Below are 20,499 nucleotides of genomic sequence, written 5' to 3'. Positions count from 1 at the left end.
TCCACAAATGTTTCCATCTTCTGTGAAGTGTAACGAATAACCTATTGGGTCGAAAAATGTAACTCCTTTGCTGGATAATGAGTTTGAGATCAGGGTAAAGTTAACACAGTCATAGGAGAAGTTTTATAATTCATCCAGAACTTTTCTGTGTAAGTTCAGATGTGCTCTATGTTGCGAAGCCTTCTAATTCTTAACTGAGTGTGCACTTCACCACCTAGGTTATGAATCCAAAGATATATAAGTGTGGCATTCCATTGTGCCTGTTATAGATGTCTGTTCTGGTAGATTGATTGAAAAAACAAATTCGTATGTTGGCTATTGGAGTACGATGGAAGTGGTAATTTAGAGACAATAACTGGTAGCTAGCACCAATGTCGAAACGATACTGCACTGAAGAGTCGCCAGCAATCTTCTTCAAGTATACTTCTGCTTCATTTTAGCTACGTGGGTTATGGTAGAGACCCTGCCATTGTTTATCAGGTAAGTATGTTAGATAACTACTCAGGAAATGTCATAACCTTCAGTGACGTCATCACCTCTGACCTTTCATGTGTACTTGGGAGTAGGTACTGCCTATTTTGAAACATATTTTTATACCTCTCAGTGACACATACAGGCACCGCAGCGTATCCAGGGGCTTATTAACGACTTCTGATATTCTTTAGTATTTCAATTTTCTTAATGAAGAACTGAAATTCTTCTGAATGAACACTATTATTATATGTAGCCCCAACAACAATGTGGCAAATATATGTAAATAAGTAGTGGTATAACCCAGAATGCCTGTCGATGACATGCCTCGCTCAGGCCACCCAATTGCTACTACTGCAGTGGCTTACCGCTGCCTACGGATTATGGCTCGGAGGAACGCTGACAGCAACGCCCACCATGTTGAATAATGCTTTTCGTGCAGGCACTGGAAGTCTTGTTACGACTCAAACTGCGCGCAATATGCTGCCTGATTCGCAACTTCACTCTCGACGTCATGGTGAGGTCCATCTTTGCAACCAAGACACCATACAGCGCGTACGGATGGGCCCAACACATGCCGAATGGACTGGCTTCACGTTCTACATCTACATCTACATGACTACTCTGCAATTCACATTTAAGTGCTTGGCAGAGGGTTCATCGAACCACAATCATACTATCTCTCTACTATTCCACTCCCGAACAGCGAGCGGGAAAAACGAACACCTAAACCTTTCTGTTCGAGCTCTGATTTCTCTTATTTTATTTTGATGATCATTCCTACCTATGTAGGTTGGGCTCAACAAGATATTTTCGCATTCGGAAGAGAAAGTTGGTGACTGAAATTTCGTAAAAAGGTCTCGCCGCGACGAAAAACGTCTATGCTGTAATGACTTCCATCCCAACTCGTGTATCATATCTGCCACACTCTCTCCCCTATAACGCGATAATACAAAACGAGCTGCCCTTTTTTGCACCCTTTCGATGTCCTCCGTCAATCCCACCTGGTAAGGATCCCACACCGCGCAGCAATATTCTAACAGAGGACGAACGAGTGTAGTGTAAGCTGTCTCTTTAGTGGACTTGTTGCATCTTCTAAGTGTCCTGCCAATGAAACGCAACCTTTGGCTCGCCTTCCCGACAATATTATCTATGTGGTCCTTCCAACTGAAGTTGTTCGTAATTTTAACACCTAGGTACATAGTTGACTTGACAGCCTTGAGAATTGTACTATTTATCGAGTAATCGAATTCCAACGGATTTCTTTTGGAACTCATGTGGATCATCTCACACTTTTCGTTATTTAGCGTCAACTGCCACCTGACACACCATACAGCAATCTTTTCTAAATCGCTTTGCAACTGATACTGGTCTTCGGATGACCTTACTAGACGGTAAATTACAGCATCATCTGCGAACAACCTAAGAGAACTGCTCAGATTGTCACCCAGGTCATTTATATAGATCAGGAACAGTAGAGGTCCCAGGACGCTTCCCTGGGGAACACCTGATATCACTTCAGTTTTACTCGATGATTTGCCGTCTATTACTACGAACTGCGACCTTCCTGACAGGAAATCACGAATCCAGTCGCACAACTGAGATGATACCCCATAGCTCCGCAGCTTGATTACAAGTCGCTTGTGAGGAACGGTGTCAAAAGCTTTCCGGAAATCTAGAAATACGGAATCAACTTGAGATCCCCTGTCGATAGCGGCCATTACTTCGTGCGAATAAAGAGCTAGCTGCGTTGCACAAGAGTGATGTTTTCTGAAGCCATGCTGATTACGTGTCAATAGATCGTTCCCTTCGAGGTGATTCATAATGTTTGAATACAGTATATGCTCCAAAACCCTACTGCAAACCGACGTCAATGATATAGGTCTGTAGTTAAATGGATTACTCCTACTACCCTTCTTGAACACTGGTGCGACCTGCGCAATTTTCCAATCTGTAGGTACAGATCTATCGGTGAGCGAGCGGTTGTATATGAGTGCTAAGTAGGGAGCTATAGTATCAGCGTAATCTGAAAGGAACCTAATCGGTATACAATCTGGACGTGAAGACTTGCCCGTATCAAGCGATTTGAGTTGCTTTGCAACCCCTAAGGTATCTACTTCTAAGAGACTCATGCTAGCAGATGTTCGTGTTTCAAATTCTGGAATATTCCATTCGTCTTCCCTGGTGAAGGAATTTCGGAAAACTGCGTTCTATAACTCCGCTTTAGCGGCACAGTCGTCGATAACAGTACCATCGGCACTGCGCAGCTTAGGTATTGACTGCGTCTTGCCGCTTGTGTACTTTACATACGACCAGAATTTCTTCGCTATTAAAGGCATCTCGCATCGAAGTACGTGCCAGATTTCGCGCGTCTGTAAATTTTAGCCCATCTTCGGGATTTCGCGTTCTTCTGAACTTCGCATGCTTTTCCCGTTGCCTCTGCAACAGCGTTCGGACCTTTTTTGTGTACCACGGGGGATCCGTTCCATCTCTTACCAATTTATGAGGTATGAATATCTCAATTGCTGTTGCTACTATATCTTTGAATTTGAGCCACATCTCGTCTACATTCGCATAGTCAGTTCGGAAGGAATGGAAATTGTCTTTTAGGAAGGCTTCTAGTGGCACTTTATCCGCTTTTTTAAATAAAATTATTTTGCGTTTGTTTCTGATGGATTTGGAAGAAATGGTATTGAGCCTAGCTACAATGACCTTGTGATCACTAATCCCTGTATCAGTCATGATGCTCTCTATCAGCTCTGGATTGTTTGTGGCCAAGAGGTCAAGTGTGTTTTCGCAACCATTTACAACTCGCGTGGGTTTGTGGACTAACTGCTCGAAATAATTTTCGGAGAATGCATTTAGGACAATCTCGGAAGACGTTTTCTGCCTACCACCGGTTTTGAACAAGTATTTTTGCCAACATACCGAGGGTAGGTTGAAGACCCCACCAACTATAACCGTATGAGTGGGGTATTTATTTGTTACGAGACTCAAACTTTCTCTGAACTGTTCCGCAACTGTATCATCGGAGTCTGGGGGTCGGTAGAAGGAGCCAATTATTAACTTAATTCGGCTGTTAAGTATAACCTCCACCCACACCAATTCGCACAGAGTATCTACTTCGACTTCACTACAAGATAAACCACTACTGACAGACACAAACACTCCACCACCAATTCTGCCTAATCTATCTTTCCTGAACACCGTCTGAGACTTCGTAAAAATTTCTACAGAACTTATTTCAGGCTTTAGCCAGCTTTCTGTACCTATAACGATATCAGCTTCTGTGCTTTCTATTAGCGCTTGAAGCTCAGGGACTTTTCCAGCGCAACTACAACAATTTACAACTATAATTCCGACTGTTCCTTGATCCAAGCACGTCCTGTAATTGCTTCACCGATGAGTGTCGCATATGCCTGCAATGTGACAGTCGTCGGTGACGTGTTTCGAGGCATCCCGTAAAGGCTGAACGCCTCAGACACACTCTCCAGCGAGTGCTGCAAGGTTGAGGTTCTCTGCTGTTATGGGGTGGCGTTATGTGGGGCCGACGTACGCCGCTGGTGGTCACGGAAAGCGCCGTAACGGCTGAACGATATGTGAATGGCATCCTCCGGCAGCATATTGGCGAGGCATTCGCCTTCATGAACGACAGTGCGCGCCCCCATCAAGCACATCCTGTGAATAACTTCTTTCAGGATAACGACATCGCTCGACTAGAGTGGCCAACATGTTCTCCAGATATGAACCCTATCGTACATGCGTGGGATAGATTGAAAAGGGCTGTTTATAGACGACGTGACTCAGAAACCAGTATGATGGATCTATGCCGAATCGTCGTGGGGGAGTGCGACAATCTGGACCAACAGTGCCTTGATTAACTTGTGTATAGTATGCCATGACGAATACAGGTATGCATCAATGCAAGTGGACCAACGCCTCTGAACGTCTCGCTATATGGTGGGGCAACATGTAATGTGTGGTTTCCATGAGCAATAAAAATGGCGGAAATGATGTTGTTCTGTATCCCAGTTTTCTGTACAGCTTCAGGAACTCTCGGAGTCGAGGTAATACAAAAATTTTTTTGATGTGTGTATAAAAAAACGCGTCCAGGCGATCGCACCGTCACCTGGCGAGGAACGACTGCCAGTCAGACAGGAGTACAGTTCATCTAGTATCAGAGAGCGTGCTGTTCATATGTAGGAGGAAGTCATGCGATCTATCAGAGTTCGAGCTAGGGCAGATTGTGATGGTCCGGATGCTCGCAGAGAGCATTTAGGAAACTGCACAACTTGTTGGTGTTCAAGGAGTGCTATGGTGTGTCTTCTACAAGTGGCGAAACGAAGTTGAAACCACGTCCAGATGTCGTGTGGCTGGGAGGCCGCACCTCGTTACAGATATCGGTCCTCATAGGTTGGGCAGATGATAATGATGTTTGGTGTGTGGTGAGCTCATTTGTGCAGTCATCAACGCCCATACAAAGCCCTTATTTTTACACAGTCCAGTTTTTTACATAGTCCAATCTAGTCACTGTCACGGATGATGATGATGATGATGATGATGATGATTAAATGATGAGGACAACACAAACACCCAGTCCCCCGGAAGAGAAAATCTCCAACCCTGCCGGGAATCGAACCTGGACCTGTGATCCAGAGGCAGCAACGCTGGCCACTACATCTCGAGCTGCGAACTTAGACTGAGCAGACTGATAAAATAGGAACTGTGGTACGTGCTGCACCCTGGTGGGTTGCTTCTGTGCCGTCTAATGTGTCATTTACAGTGACACGTACGGTATACACTGAGGTGACGAATGTCATAGGATACCTCCTGTTCCGGTTTCCTTTCACCCGATACGGTGCAACAACTCGACGAGGCATGGTGTCAACAAGTCGCTCAAAGTCCCCTGCAGAAATATTGGTGCAAGGCCCTCAATACCTGTCTGTACCTCTCGATTTTGTCCGCTAAGTGTTCAATGACATTCACGTCCTGAAATCTGGGTTCATTCTCTAGAATGATCTTCTAATCAACTGCGAAGATTTCTGGCCGAGAGACATGGTGCCTTGTCATCCATAGAAATTACATTCTTGTTTGGGAACATGAAGTTCATGAATGGCTTCAAATGATTTCCAAGTAGCAGAATGTAACAATTTACACTCAATGATCTGTTCAGTTGGACCAGATAGCCCAGTTCATTCCATGTAAACACAGCTTACACCGTTATGGAGGCACAACCATCTTGCACAGTGCCTTGTTCACAACTTGGGTCCATGGAAATGGGAGGTCTTCGCCACTCTCTAAGCCTAGCATCTGCTCTTAGCAACTGAAATCGAGTTTCATCTGAGCAGACCACGATTTTACGGTAGTCTCGGGTCCATCTGATATGGTTACGAGCACAGAAGAGGAGCTGTAGGCGTCGTCGTCTGCTGGCAAAGCCCATTAACGCCAAACTTCGGTGCACTGTCCTAACGGATACCTTCGTTGTAAGACCGAGATTGACTTCTTCGGCTGTTTCACGCAATATTGCTCGCCTGTTAGCCCTGACAACTCTACGGCAACGGCACTGCTCTCAGTCGTTGCCGTGATGAGAGGTAATGCCTCAGATATGGTATTCTCGGGACACTCTGGACACTGTTAATGTTGGAATATTGAATTCCCTGGCAATTTACGAAATGGAATTTCCCGTGCGTATAGCTTCAACTATTATTCGGGTTTTAATGTCTGCTAATGACAGCTCCGCTGATGCACTGCTCCTTTAAACCTTGTGTAGACGATACTATCGCCATCTGTGTATGTGGATGTCGCTGTCCCAATACTTTGTCACGTCAGTGTACGATACGATACGCGTTGCGGCTTGCAATACATGATACTACAGACAGAAGAGTTAATCGAACCACGTGACTGCCTGTAGCTTGAGTTTTAAGTTTATGTTCAACTTCCTTGCGTGTCGTTTGATTTCCTTCACTCTCGGTAAGGGTAAACTGCTTCTAAAATCGTGTTTAATAGATTTGGGAGACATTGGGTTGATCACAGTAGAGGATAATATAAAAGCACACTTCCGATCCCGTAGTGATATTACGTAGATCGGTCATATTCTGCTAAAATTATCCTTGATGTGCTGTTATAGACTTGTTTAACACTTAAACATTTTATGTAAGTGACTAGCTATTTTCCCTTCTCAGTATTTTTTGGAATCTTCAGTTAGATCTTTTATATATTTCCTTTGAGACCTGTCAAGGATTTGTTGATTACTCCTACACATTTGCTCAAACCGCGCTTTGTCCTGCCCGAAACCAGTTCGTCGTAGACAGTTCTTTCTGGCCCCCCTCTCTTTCTCAATATATCAATGAATTCCCGCAAACGATTCCTTCTTGTCAATACTCCATGAGCCAATGACTGACTCGTGGTTGTTTTATGGTTGTAATTACCAAATGTTTGTATGTTTTTCAATATAGAAAGCGTATCACGCTCTTTGCTTCAAATTCAGCTTTAATTTGAATTTCGGTTTAACTTGTAGAGGGAGTCCGCTATGAAGCGGTGTTTCGTACATTTCACACCCCTTGCTGTCTTCATACGTCGCCTAATTCTTCGCTGTGATTTAGACTTCACCGTCATCTACCTGGCTAACTTACATCTTTCTTATTCGACATGCTTTAGCGTATGATTTTGTTTCTGAAGTAGATATTACAAATGAAATTATATTCATATATGTAGGAGAGCTGATAAACCAGATTCCACTGTAACTGCTCAGTTTAAGTATAATGGTTACCGAATCTGTTGAAAGTACCGCGGTCTCCCAGCGAAGCTTGACATTGGTGTAGGATGTGAGAGCCTTGCAGTTATTTTCCGGAAAGTCTTCTGTACTCACCTACTGTTCTGCATAAAACCCGTCCGTTATCTGTGCTGCACGATTGTTCACAAGTGACACCACGCATTCCTTCGTATCTATACTTAATGCTAACGTTTCAGAAAAGTGTACACAATTCCGATGCTTTCGACACATGTTCTTCTGCTTGATGTCATAGAAACCCTTGCTGCAACTTGAATGTCTCTAGTAACCGCGTTCAAAACAAATTGTCCATTACCACCATCAGTAGCGTCAATGTACTCATAGTGAATTTCCTATGAAGCGATTTGATTATGCGGCACCTTTCAGTCCCCTTAACGAAACTGATTGAAGAGCCCATTTTGTACGAACTACATATGTTCTAATCTCAGCGTCGTATATCCTTATTTCATGATTGGAGATAATTTTTTATGCCTTAATTTTCAGGGTTTCGTGTAATTCGATTTCAAGTGGTGAATTTTTCGTGTAGGAATCGCAAACAAACGTGAAACCCAGAGGGATACATTAACCATGACTATTAGCTTTCACCACTGTGGAAAGGTCCTTCGCGCAACTTTTTCTCCCTTCGTCCCGAAAAAGGTGCTTTATTTCCAACCTACCATCGACTCCTGAGCAGCGTTCTCCTATTCACCAAAAAGGTCTACCTGAAGAGGACACTATCACATTCTCATATAATTGATTCATGGGAGCAAACAGTTGGATGAAACTCTACTAAGAGGTTCATTTCACAAATTTTATGAGAAAACTCATCTAGAATTGTGAAATTTGACACGATACTGCCACGATGTAAGATAGATTTACATGTACCAGTATTGAAGCATGGGGATGGAGTTCAGACACATTGCTGTTGCATATGTGTAATACGTATATCACACAGCAATAGGTCTCAAATCAGAAGAGAAAAACCATACAAATTTCCATTTCTAAGAGGGAAGATGTGAGGCTAAGGAACGTTTAGTGTAGTGAGCGACCAAGTTCAAACTGAGCGAAAATTAGTTACGGAATAGTTCTCTAATGGGAGAACGCAATGTAAGGACGGTTAGATCATGCATAGACAACATAAATGATAGTAACAGGTTCTGTGGCAACAATAATCGGGAACTCAAGTTAATGTTACATCGTGTGACCTCTACTTATCATCAATAATGCTGATTTATCATTTAAGAGTTTATGGACTAGTTGTTTCGAAGCTTTGCAAAGGACAAAATAATATGTGAGAAGGAGAATGAAGATCAGTCTCCACAGCATAAATCTAAATGCTAAAAAATACAATTCGATAATTTTCACATCTAGCAGCAAAACTAACTACATGTGGATGAAAAGGTGATATTATAATCACAACAGTCGTTAATGGAGACGAACAGAAGAAATATAGGCATTGAGTTGTTATCTCACTCCTTCGTGATACTACAGCAATAATTACATCACGGTCGAAAAGTTTTTAATACTAGATACTGGATGATTTCTTAAGAGTAGCCACTATGAAAATTTGAATGATCCTGTGACACATAATACGAGGCACTGTTGGAATCGGACAGCTCATACGAATACGAGGCTGTAACACTTTGTAGGGATATCAAATGGAATGATCACATAGGTTCAGTCGTGGGTAAAGCAGGTGGTATACTTCGTTTTACTGGAAGAATACTAGGGAAATGCAATCAATGTACAAAGAAGACGCTTTACAAATCACTCGAGAGATCGGTTCTAGAATGTTGCTCAAGTGTGTGAGACACGTACTGGATAGGACAAACAGGGGATATTGAACGGATAGAGAGAAGGGCAGCTGTGTTACACTCATGGGAGAGTGCAACAGAGATGCTGGAGAAACTGAACTGGAAGATTCTTAAAGACAGACGTAAACTATCCCGAGAAAGTCCATTAACAAAGTTTGAAGACCCGACTTTAAATGATTACTCTAGAAGTGTACAACAACCTCCTATCTATCGCTCACATACGGATAATGAAGACAAGATTAGAATAATTACTGCACGCAGTAAGATATTCAATCATTTCTCTCGCGTTCAATACGTGAATGGGACAGGAAGAAACCCTAATAATGGACACAATGAAATGTTCCCCCTGCCATGCACCTCACAGTAATTTGCAGAGCACAAATCCAGATGTAGATGTAGATACTAGGGGACCACTCCGCGAACCATATAGTTTGTGGGAACCGAAATCAGATTAGGTAAAACACAGGAAGGGTAGATCTCTCTAATTGGACAGGGGCTTGAACAACATCTCTTAAGAGCGAACGTCCAGTGCATCCCTAGGCATGTTTCATGAAATAATTCTACAAAATACATTTGGAATGGATATCAGTAGTGTGGCTAAAACAAGAAGGGAGCAAATAAATTTGTAGCAATGAAATCGAATCATAGGGGTTAATGTTGCACCTGGGTTGTTGTTTTAATCTATTATGATTCAAAAACAATATGAAGAAATGCGCACTAGGAACCGCCTTAGCAGTTTCTGTTATCTTCTACGTTGTTGTGACACGTGACATTCTGTTCTGTGCATCATTCGCAAAAATTTCACGGGCCGGGCTAGCCGAGTTCTAGGCGCTACAGTCTGGAACCGCGCGAACGCTACGGTCGCAGGTTCGAATCCCGCCTCGGGCATTGATGTGTGTGATGTCGTTAGGTTAATTAGGTTTAAGTAGTTCTAAGTTCTAGGATACCTATGACCTCGGAAGTTGAGTCCCATAGTGCTCAGAGGCATTTATGCAAAAATTTCGATTTCTTCATATTTAAGTGCTATGCAGTATATTAAAGTTATTTACAGAAGAATGTTGTGCATTTTTAAACGTACCGTGTGGACGTTTAAGCGATACCTCGTCGGTTCTGCGCCGTATTTCATGTGGAAACACAGTATGGTCTCCAACCGCATAACACGATATATCTCCAAGAGCACCGAGTTTCTTTAGCGTTTTGATGATTTCCCTTGTTTTGAAAATGGGAACTGTATTACTTGCCAATAGCTTCTACTCCTAAATGTTTTCAACCTATAACTGGTGTCTGATGACACTTTTCCATAATTTGTTTTCACTTACTGATTACTGGTGTGTAGCGGATAGAATATTAAATAAGAAACTGTAAAGATTGTTTCGACTGCAACATTTTTAAATCTGAACAGAACATTCGTTCCTAGGTACATGATGAAACGTTTCTCACTAGAACTTATATTGCAAGAGAATGGTCTGGGTTAATACTACACTCCTGGAAATTGAAATAAGAACACCGTGAATTCATTGTCCCAGGAAGGGGAAACTTTATTGACACATTCCTGGGGTCAGATTCATCACATGATCACACTGACAGAACCACAGGCACATAGACACAGGCAACAGAGCATGCACAATGTCGGCACTAGTACAGTGTATATCCACCTTTCACAGCAATACAGGCTGCTATTCTCCCATGGAGACGATCGTAGAGATGCTGCATGTAGTCCTGTGGAACGGCTTGCCATACCATTTCCACCTGGCGCCTCACTTGGACCAGCGTTCGTGCTGGACGTGCAGACCGCGTGAGACGACGATTCATCCAGTCCAAAACATGCTCAATGGGGGACAGATCCGGAGATCTTGCTGGCCAGGGTAGTTGACTTACACCATCTAGAGCACGTTGGGTGGCACGGGATACATGCGGACGTGCATTGTCCTGTTGGAACAGCAAGTTCCCTTGCCGGTCTAGGAATGGTAGAACGATGGGTTAGATGACGGTTTGGATGTACTGTGATCGCTCCCCACACCATGATGCCGGGTGTTGGCCCTGTGTGCCTCGGTCGTATGCAGTCCTGATTGTGGCGCTCACCTGCACGGCGCCAAACACGCATACGACCATCATTGGCACCAAGGCAGAAGCGACTCTCATCGCTGAAGACGACACGTCTCCATTCGTCCCTCCATTCACACCTGTCGCGACACCACTGGAGGCGGGCTGCACGATATTGGGGCGTGAGCGGAAGACGGCCTAACGGTGTGCGGGACCGTAGCCCAGCTTCATGGAGACGGTTGCGAATGGTCCTCGCCGATACCCCAGGAGCAACAGTGTCCCTAATTTGCTGGGAAGTGGCGGTGCGGTCCCCTACGGCACTGCGTAGGATCCTACGGTCTTGGTGTGCATCCGTGCGTCGCTGCGGTACGGTCCCAGGTCGACGGGCACGTGCACCTTCCGCCGACCACTGGCGACAACATCGATGTACTGTGGAGACCTCACGCCCCACGTGTTGAGCAATTCGGCGGTACGTCCACCCGGCCTCCCGCATGCCCACTATACGCCCTCGCTCAAAGTCCGTCAACTGCACATACGGTTCACGTCCACGCTGTCGCGGCATGCTATCAGTGTTAAAGACTGCGATGGAGCTCCGTATGCCACGGCAAACTGGCTGACACTGACGGCGGCGGTGCACAAATGCTGCGCAGCTAGCGCCATTCGACGGCCAACACTGCGGTGCCTGGTGTGTCCGCTGTGCCGTGCGTGTGATCATTGCTTGTACAGCCCTCTCGCAGTGTCCGGAGCAAGTATGGTGGGTCTGACACACCGGTGTCAATGTGTTCTTTTTTCCATTTCCAGGAGTGTATTATGAAAACTTTTCCCAGTATGTCACGGAAAAGTAAAATACTGATTATCAATCAAACGTTCAAAGACGGCAAACTGAGCAAAAACATAGATAAATGAAGTTAATGGGTACTGTCAACGGATTAAATTACGTATCCACTGATTAGGAGCTTAAAGTCTATTAATATCGTGAGGCACAAATACATTGCGACCGGTCGGGGTCGCTCGTCAGTGTTGCTGTTAACGACCACACAGAGGCCGCGTCACTCTAGTTGAAAGTCAGTTCCTGAAAGTTCATGATTAAAATTATCGGGAGTTCAGGATATTCAGTCTACTTGCAGAGAATTAGATTAACTCTGTTTTTTTATTGCTATTGAAACACATGAAGTGCCTATCAAGTCCGTATTTAATATGGTGAAACGTCATCATTGAAAGTGGCTGTCTGTACAATAAATATTCACTGTAAAGCAGCCAGAATTTTAGGAAGTCCGACCCGACATATTTTCACGTTCTACCAGTCACAGACCCACAACTATTCGCGAGTTAAACATTCGGTCGTTCCAGTGGTCTTCTTCATAAGAAGTGCTGGCCAAAATATTCCGTACAGGGCACGAAACACGCCACGTGGAGTTTTTGCTACGATCAGAAAGTTCACACGCTCATATCTCTCAAACTATTTAACTTAGAAACACCAAACTTTCATTTAAATGTTCGTCACTCCAGTCGCTTCAGTCACGATATGATCGAACCGAAATTTGCTCACTATTTCCTCATCTTACAGAGTATTTTTAAGGAGCAGTCTAACATCGTGTTATCCGTAGGCCGACTAGCAAGCGACTCCCTCGAGGTATTCTCCTCTCTGCCCACTCCTCTATTCACGCGGGAACAGCTTTGTCTGATTGGCTGTTCATCTAAACGACCAATCAGAACTCACCTTCCTGATCATCCTCGCGGAAAATCTTACCTTATCCATCATTAATTTAATAGTAATTAATTTCGGCAAAACTTCAGTTTCGTGTATCATGTATAATCAAAATAAGCAAAGTGCGAAATGTTCTTCAAACTGATAAATAAACTTACTCCCCCTCCAACTTCCATTCTGGCTGCTTTTATACAAAAGCATGTTCACACAAACATACGTCACCTGAATCTGGTTGCAACATAGCTTTCCCATGGCTCGGATGTTCAAGGTCATTATCACGCACTCACACAACATAATTTAATCAAACAATAATGTTGACCAATTTCTGTATTACGTAATGCTAAGCGACTAAAGTTTGAAACATAAAATTCTAGTTGATTGATTTTTGTGCACTGACGACTTTGTAATGGCTTCAAATGATTATGAAAGTCAATCTGTTATTGTTCCTAACTTGGTTTTAAATAACAGGTTTAGGTTTTAGAACTTTTAGGTAATTCTCTTTATCTCCGGAACTATAATAAATAAAAATCTGAAATTTCGATAGCACCATTCCATTAATAACAAATAAGGCTGTGTACCAAATTTGAACAGAATCGGGTAATGACTAATGTGGATTATTTAGATTCGTAGAGGGTATAAATCTTCGTATCGACTGAATGTTACGCTATGCAGTTCTCACGGCAGGCAGCGTTAGTTCTGCTGTGAGCAGAGCGAAAAAACATAGACATCCTGCACCACCGTACTACACGGCTGCGTGCCTTACTGCAATGAATGTTATCTCGTATTAACTCGCTGCGTTACAACATCAGACTATTGAAGCGATTGCCGATGGTAATTGACCGATCAACCTAAAATGACTCTTACGTAAACAATATACGTAAGGAATGAAATTAAATGATACAATATTCGATCTCACGTTTGTTCTGCTTAGCGATATTGAATAAGTAACGAAAAACCATTTAACGTGTTCGGTTCTTCTATCCTTGAAAAATTTGACACGAATCCTTTCTTTACGGTCTGTGAAAAGAAAGATACAAAATTCATAAAAAGTTATGGTTATTATAATGAGATCTTATTTGGTTTGATACTATGATTATATTATACTTACATACTTAAAAAGGAGTAATCTTTTATCTAAAGCAAAGTGCATAGAAACGTGTGCTTACTCTACTACAGAAAGAGAAGAAAAGACGCCACGAAATGGCGAGAAGAAATGAGATGCCATTTCATTTGTTTTACAGCAATAGATATACAGAGTTCCTATCCCTTTGGCAACTTTATCAAAAATTATTGACCAAACAGTTTTGTTACAGTTTTAATTATGAAACGTATTTGTACACAGAAAAACATATATGCATAATATATCAGAGAATTTATATGTTTCTATTGGTATTTGTCATTTCATGCATTCTATGGTTAAAAAACCACATGGGGCAATGTATATATAAATTTACTGGCTAGCATAAATAAAGTAATAACGAACATGTTATAGTCGTACTTTGTGATAGTTTTTCACACGTGGAAAAAACGTACTGTCCCGGTATATTGTGTGTAACCTAAGAAAAATAATAACACTTAATATCAATGTCAAAAGTTGATGTTAGTGGTAAGTGTTGAGCAACAAAACGAATATGTGGAGTGTAGCGCAGTTTGACTCTTCGGCTGCTCTCGAAAGACGCAAAATATTTCATAGTGCCACCTCATAATACAAACGTAACAGCTACATCGTCACTGGTGAATTCTCCTATTCGAGAGTAGCGTTTCCAGGCATTAACTCACCTATGATGAAAAAATGATCGACAATATGCTGTTCAGTTCGTCGCAGCTGTGCCGTGTGGCCTTGTGATACAACCAGATCCCTCACTACCTCACTCGGATTGCAAACTGTTCGTTTCCTTTGTTCAAGAGTCACGGAACCACAGGTACTCTACATCAGGCGTTGGCGAGCCTTATAAAAGCTCTGCAGCACGGGCTCACCTCAACACTTCCATCACCATGAGGGTGACAGTGGCAGCTCTCCTCCTGTGTCTTGTGGTGAGTAGTAAGGACTGTACATTGTGAAATACAAATAGCAACTCATGCTTCATGTAACTTTACTGCTACAGTCACGACTACACCCTCTGTAGAGGCGGCTGTATATGTAAAAATAAGATTTTACTTGTACCGATGTTTCCGTTCATAATATTCAATTCTGGAATATAAATACGAAAACGTGATAATTTACACGCATTTGGGTATGCTATAGGAATTCCCATCTTAATTCTACAGAACTCAAGGCAACAGAAAGTGGAACTTAGAGAAGGAAGCAACTCTAAAATTTATATTTTCAATAAATGAATAGACCTTCTTCAAACCCGATGCTGGTTGTCCATTGAGAGCTGTGGTTGAGATACTGGGATGGAACTCGGCTCGATGGCGATCATATCCCCATCCGCTCATCTAGGTTTCACTTTGTGTTATTCTGCTGCATTATTTAAATCAAATGTCGCACTGTTTCCTTCGATAAAACTGGGAGTATTCGCTTAATAAATATGGGGTTATGATCCATCGCTCATGAGCGCACCATCGACAAACTGCAAGTCGTTAATCTTCTTGTCTTCTTCATTTCGTTGAATATGTACCCATGAACAGATCCCATACAGAATAAGTATACTGATGTAACATTTTACAATAGGTGTGTGAGAGAGTTGTTGAAAGTTGCTTTAGCAAATATTAACAGCAAGCTGTCATACTCCTCATTGAGGGGAAGTCCCCTGTAGCTATAATGGGTTAATTTTGTACTTCACTTTATATAATAGGTCCTGATTAATTGTCTCTGAAAAGGTTGCAACTGATATGTGTACTAAATGAGATTAGGGAAGATCTCATACATGTTACTTCTCTACATCATGACCACGAAGTTCCTCTACAAAGATGTCAAAAGCAATACGTCATGCCAATACTGATGCTCGTTTCTCCATCCCCTAAAGTATGAAGCTTCATTGACCGCATGTCTAAGCTGGCCTTTATAACGACTCCTAAGTAGCTCCATAAACGGGTACACAGTTGCTTAATAAAACTACAGTTCTCTGTGTACCACCTTGCAAGAAAGCCTAATATGGCACCAGGGTCTAGGGCATGCTAGAATTTGCACTGTTTTCCAATAAGCTTGCTTTCATACTGTTCTTGCCAACACATTCCAAAAAAATGTATCATACAGTTTGTGGCACACCATTGTACTACAGGTGTCAGCATGCCACAGCCAGGAGACTCCGCCTGGCCCTCCTGGACCAACTGAGGGACCACAACCAACCGGACCACCTAGACCACCAACTGGAGGTCCTGATCCGACAGGTCCACCAACTGGACCACCAGGCACACCAACTGGGGGTCCTGAACCTACTGGACCAACTGGCACTCCAACTGGGGGTCCTGAACCAACAGGTCAACCCACTGGAGGTCCTCAACCAACTGGAGGGCCCCAACCAACTGGTGGACCACAGCCTACTGAAGGCCCACAGCCTACTGGTCCACCAGGACCACCGTCTAGGGGACTTTGGGGTTTCTGACTTCCTGTAAACATTTCTGCAAAACATCATTAGATTCCAGCCATGATATTTACGATTAACTCTACCTGATTATACAGATTATTTCTCATTAAATCACAATAGAAAAATCTCCATAAATGTTTCCATTATTTGTAAAGTGTAACGAATAACCTACTGCCAAAAAAATAACTCTTTAGGAGGGGGATGAATTGGATATGAGAGACATAAGTACAGTTTCATAACTCATTCAGTTATGGACTGCGTAATCAGAAACTTCAGTGTGTACTCTATGTGATGAAGTGTCCCAATTCCTTAATGACTGTGCCATGCGCCACTTCAGGCTACGTATCCAAAGATATGTTAGCGTAACATTCAAGTAAAAACATTACAGACTTATTTTCTGGTACAATGAGTGAACAAATGAAATTGTATGACTTCTACTGGCGTATGACGGTAGCGCGACTTTAGAGACAATATTTGGCAGCTAGCACCAGTGTCAAAACTAAACTGCATATAACAGTTGTCAGACATGTATTTCTGTTTCACCATAACGACAACAGTTATGGCAGTGATCTACCATCACATAAAAAAAGAAATATGTAATTTAACTACTCAGGAGGGATTGCCACTTGTGACTCCATCATCTCTTTATTTCAACGTGTTCTTGGGACTTAGTATGGTCTATTTTGAAATACATTTTTACAGTTCTGTGTAACGCATACAGAAATGGTAGGTGATTAAAATTCTTCTGGGTAATATGCCGCGTCATTTCTAAAAAACTAACAACAATAATAAAGCCTACGTTCTTATAGAAATGGTAGGGTTTACATAAGTTTAAAAATGACTCCAAATTATCAAAGCACTTTACTTTTCTTAATGAGGGAGTGATATTTAGTCCATGGACAATTTTTGAAACCCAATGCTGTTACCATACCTACTCACAACGACAAAGTGGCGAAGTATGTCTAGCTAAGTATTCATATAAGATACAATAATATCAAGTCAAATTTATGACCTAAAACAGTATATCACCTGTTTAATAGCTTGTTTGTCCGCCTTTGGAACGAAATACATCGTTCATTGTGCTTATCGGGCATTCGACAGTTTGATGGTAGGGTTGTGGTGGTATGTGACATTTGATGTCTACGCACAAGTCATGTAATTCGCGTAATAACGGGCCGCTCATTTACATACGTGGTGATGGCGGCCGGAAGTTATATAAATCGGTTCTATAGTATTTACGTCAGACGAATTGGTCGTCGAGGTGTCAATGTGAGATCGCTATATTGCGACTCAAATCACTGTAGGACGGTTCTGGTTCCGAGACATGACTAATGATACTGACGAATGATGACATAGCCGCAGGGGAAGACGTGAAGGATGAAGGGATGCAGGTGGTTCGAAGCTGTCAGAGTATCATTGATTATTAACACAGGTCCCATGCAAGTACTGGAGAACATCTCCCAAGGCATAACACTGCTTCCATCAATAAACGTCCGTGAAGCGATGCACTTTTCGAACCGCCATTCACCTTGATGACGGCCTTTGTGGAGAGGACCATCGACCTAGTGTAGCAAAAAAGTGTTCACCCAAAGAGCCGACACGTTCCCACTGACCGACGGTCTAAACCCGATGGTACCGTGACCACTGCAATCGTTACTGATGACGTAATTGAGTCAACATGTGAACACGGAGAGGTGGTCTGCTGTGGAGCTCGATGATCAACAATTTACCATTAACGGTGTGTTCCAAAACATTTTAGCGTGCAGCAGTCTTGTGCTCTTTTGGTTGAGATGGGACAGATCACCATCCATCCTACTTTACAGAGCGGAGCAGTCGTCGACGTCCAACCATTTACGTCCTAGTGGCAGTTTTACTGTCCTTCTATCTCCCTATGACTTTTTCGAGATACTCATCCACAGTCTCTCCACAGTAATAATCTGTCCTTTGTCAAAGACGCTTATCTCAATGGATTTTCCCATTTTCAGGCCATATCTTCGCTAGGGTGATGCCACGTACCTGTCAGCTCCGCTTATGTACTTCTGTTACCGCGTCATTTGCTCGCAACGCCACCAAGAACATCCAACGTCGCGGTAGTTAGTGGTTATAATGTTTTAGCTTATCAGTGTATATGGCATTCACAGTTCAATTACACGATAATAATACCACCATCAATATAGTTCCAAGTATGTAGAACTACAGACTAACCGTAAGTGGTACGACATTTACTAGACATGCAGTCACTACCCAGTAAACCCACTTTCCCAACTGTATTTGCAATGTGCTAAGTGAGATTGCCAAGGACAGTGAAATTTCTTTCGAAGGTGATTGTAAAAACAGCGGGTTTTCATTGGCGATTAGTGGCAGTGGTGGAGAGTGCACACCATCATGAAATGTGCTCTTGCAACATGACGAAGCTTTCCCCTTACGATTCGGGAAACCATGGTTATCATCGATGAAGTGGGCTACTTGATACTGCCACATCCACCGTATTCTCCTGACTTCGTCATTTTAACTTTTGAAGGCGCTCTTTGAAACATGTTTCCGAAGTTCGTGAAAGTCTAAGAAATGATATCCGTATAGAGGTACTTCATAGGTCCAAATATGTGGTAATTAGATTAATTAGATGGGGTCAGGTCACTAAAATGCGATATCTGTGGGAGAGCCTAGAAAACCCACTTCAACGATGGCAGGCATGAGGACGCTTGTGAAGACGAGCATTGGCATGTTGCTAGCTCACTTTTTGTGATGATCGACACTCTCCACATATCGGCATCAATTGCTTGCGAATATCCGTACTGTTTACACCCTCCTTCCATAGAAACCACGTCATACAGGGCTGTCCTTGTAGAAAAGACTCCTGGCCGTCAACACATGTCAGGACAGCATTTGGGAAATTGGCCTGTAATGTGCAGGGATTACTCTTCTAGTGAACTCCTGCCACCTGCTGTCAGACCGAAGTGCTGCACATTTACAAGTGCAATGGTGATTCAAATGGCGCACCATGCCTGATCAGAGAAAATAAAGTATAAATAGATAAGGAACGTTCCTTGTATCTTCGTTTCCCTAATAATTTTTTTTTTAGCCTCGAGAGTATCTCTGTTCAAACCAGTGGAAGTGATATCAGGTGTTCCCCAGGAAAGCGTCCTGGGACCTCTGCTGTTCCTGTTTTATATAAATGACCTGGGTGACAATCTGAGCAGTTCTGTTAGGTTGTTCGCAGATGATGCTGTAATTTACCGTCTAGTAAGGTCATCCGAAGACCAGTATCAGTTGCAAAGCGATTTGGGAAAGATTGCTGTATGGTGCGCCAGGTGGCAGTTGACGCTAAATAACGAAAAGTGTGATCTGATCCACATGAGTTCCAAAAGAAATCCGTTGGAATTCGATTACTCGATAAATAGTACAATTCTCAAGGCTGTCAATTCAACTAAGTACCTGGGTGTTAAAATTACGAACAACTTCAGCTGGAAAGACCACATAGATAACATTGTGGGGAAGGCGAGCCAAAGATTGCGTTTCATTGGCAGGACACTTAGAAGACGCAACAAGTCTACTAAAGAGACAGCTTACACTATACTCGTTCGTCCTCTGTTAGAATATTGCTGCGCGGTGTGGTATCCTTACAAGGTGAGATTGACGGAGGACATCGAAAGGGCGCTAAAAAGGGCAGCTCGTTTTTTATTATCACGTAATAGGGGAGAGAGTGTGGCATATATGATACGCGAGTTGGGATGGAAGTCATTAAAGCAAAGACGTTTTTCGTCGCGGCGAGATCTATTTACGAAATTTCAGTCACCAACTTCCGCTTCCGAATGCGAAAATATTTTGTTGAGCCAAACCTACATAGGTAGGAATGATCATCAAAATAAAATAAGAGAAATCAGAGCTAGAACAGAAAGGTTTAGGTGTTCGTTTTTCCCGCACTGTTCGGGAGTGGAATGGGAGAGAGATAGTATGATTGTGGTTCGATGATCCCTTCGCCAAGCACTTAAATGTGAATTGCAGAGTAATCATGTAGATGTAGATGTAATCGTTCATGAGAAAGGAATATTTTCAGAATATTTCCTCCCTGAAATTTACATGTGGGATTGAAGAATAAAGTGTTAGATGTGCGTCAGTAAGAAACAGAATCATAACATTGTCACCTCTCAAAACTTACCATTG

General features: G+C 42.7%; 1 protein-coding gene across 1 annotated transcript; it reads left to right on the top strand.

Moving 5' to 3' along the window:
* Positions 1 to 14,783: 14,783 nt before the first annotated feature.
* Positions 14,784 to 16,462, top strand: LOC126336535 (proline-rich protein 2-like). The gene is made up of 2 exons (XM_050000350.1): positions 14,784 to 14,839; positions 16,030 to 16,462. Exons 1-2 carry the CDS (start codon positions 14,801 to 14,803, stop codon positions 16,351 to 16,353), a joined length of 363 nt encoding a protein of 120 aa, XP_049856307.1. The 5' UTR covers positions 14,784 to 14,800; the 3' UTR covers positions 16,354 to 16,462.
* Positions 16,463 to 20,499: the final 4,037 nt, after the last annotated feature.

Source organism: Schistocerca gregaria, chromosome 2, assembly GCF_023897955.1.
Source record: "Schistocerca gregaria isolate iqSchGreg1 chromosome 2, iqSchGreg1.2, whole genome shotgun sequence".
NCBI lineage: Eukaryota > Metazoa > Arthropoda > Insecta > Orthoptera > Acrididae > Schistocerca > Schistocerca gregaria.
The sequence above is the reverse complement of the archived record's forward strand: the minus strand, read 5'-3'. Positions and strand labels throughout refer to the sequence as shown.

What these genes read in the sequence shown, in the direction of transcription:
- LOC126336535 (XM_050000350.1), top strand. Translation starts at nt 14,801, where the DNA reads ATGAGGGTGACAGTGGCAGCTCTCCTCCTGTGTCTTGTG. An exon ending in CTCTCCTCCTGTGTCTTGTG is followed by an intron (nt 14,840 to 16,029) that starts GTGAGTAGTAAG and finishes ATTGTACTACAG; the next exon opens with GTGTCAGCATGCCACAGCCA.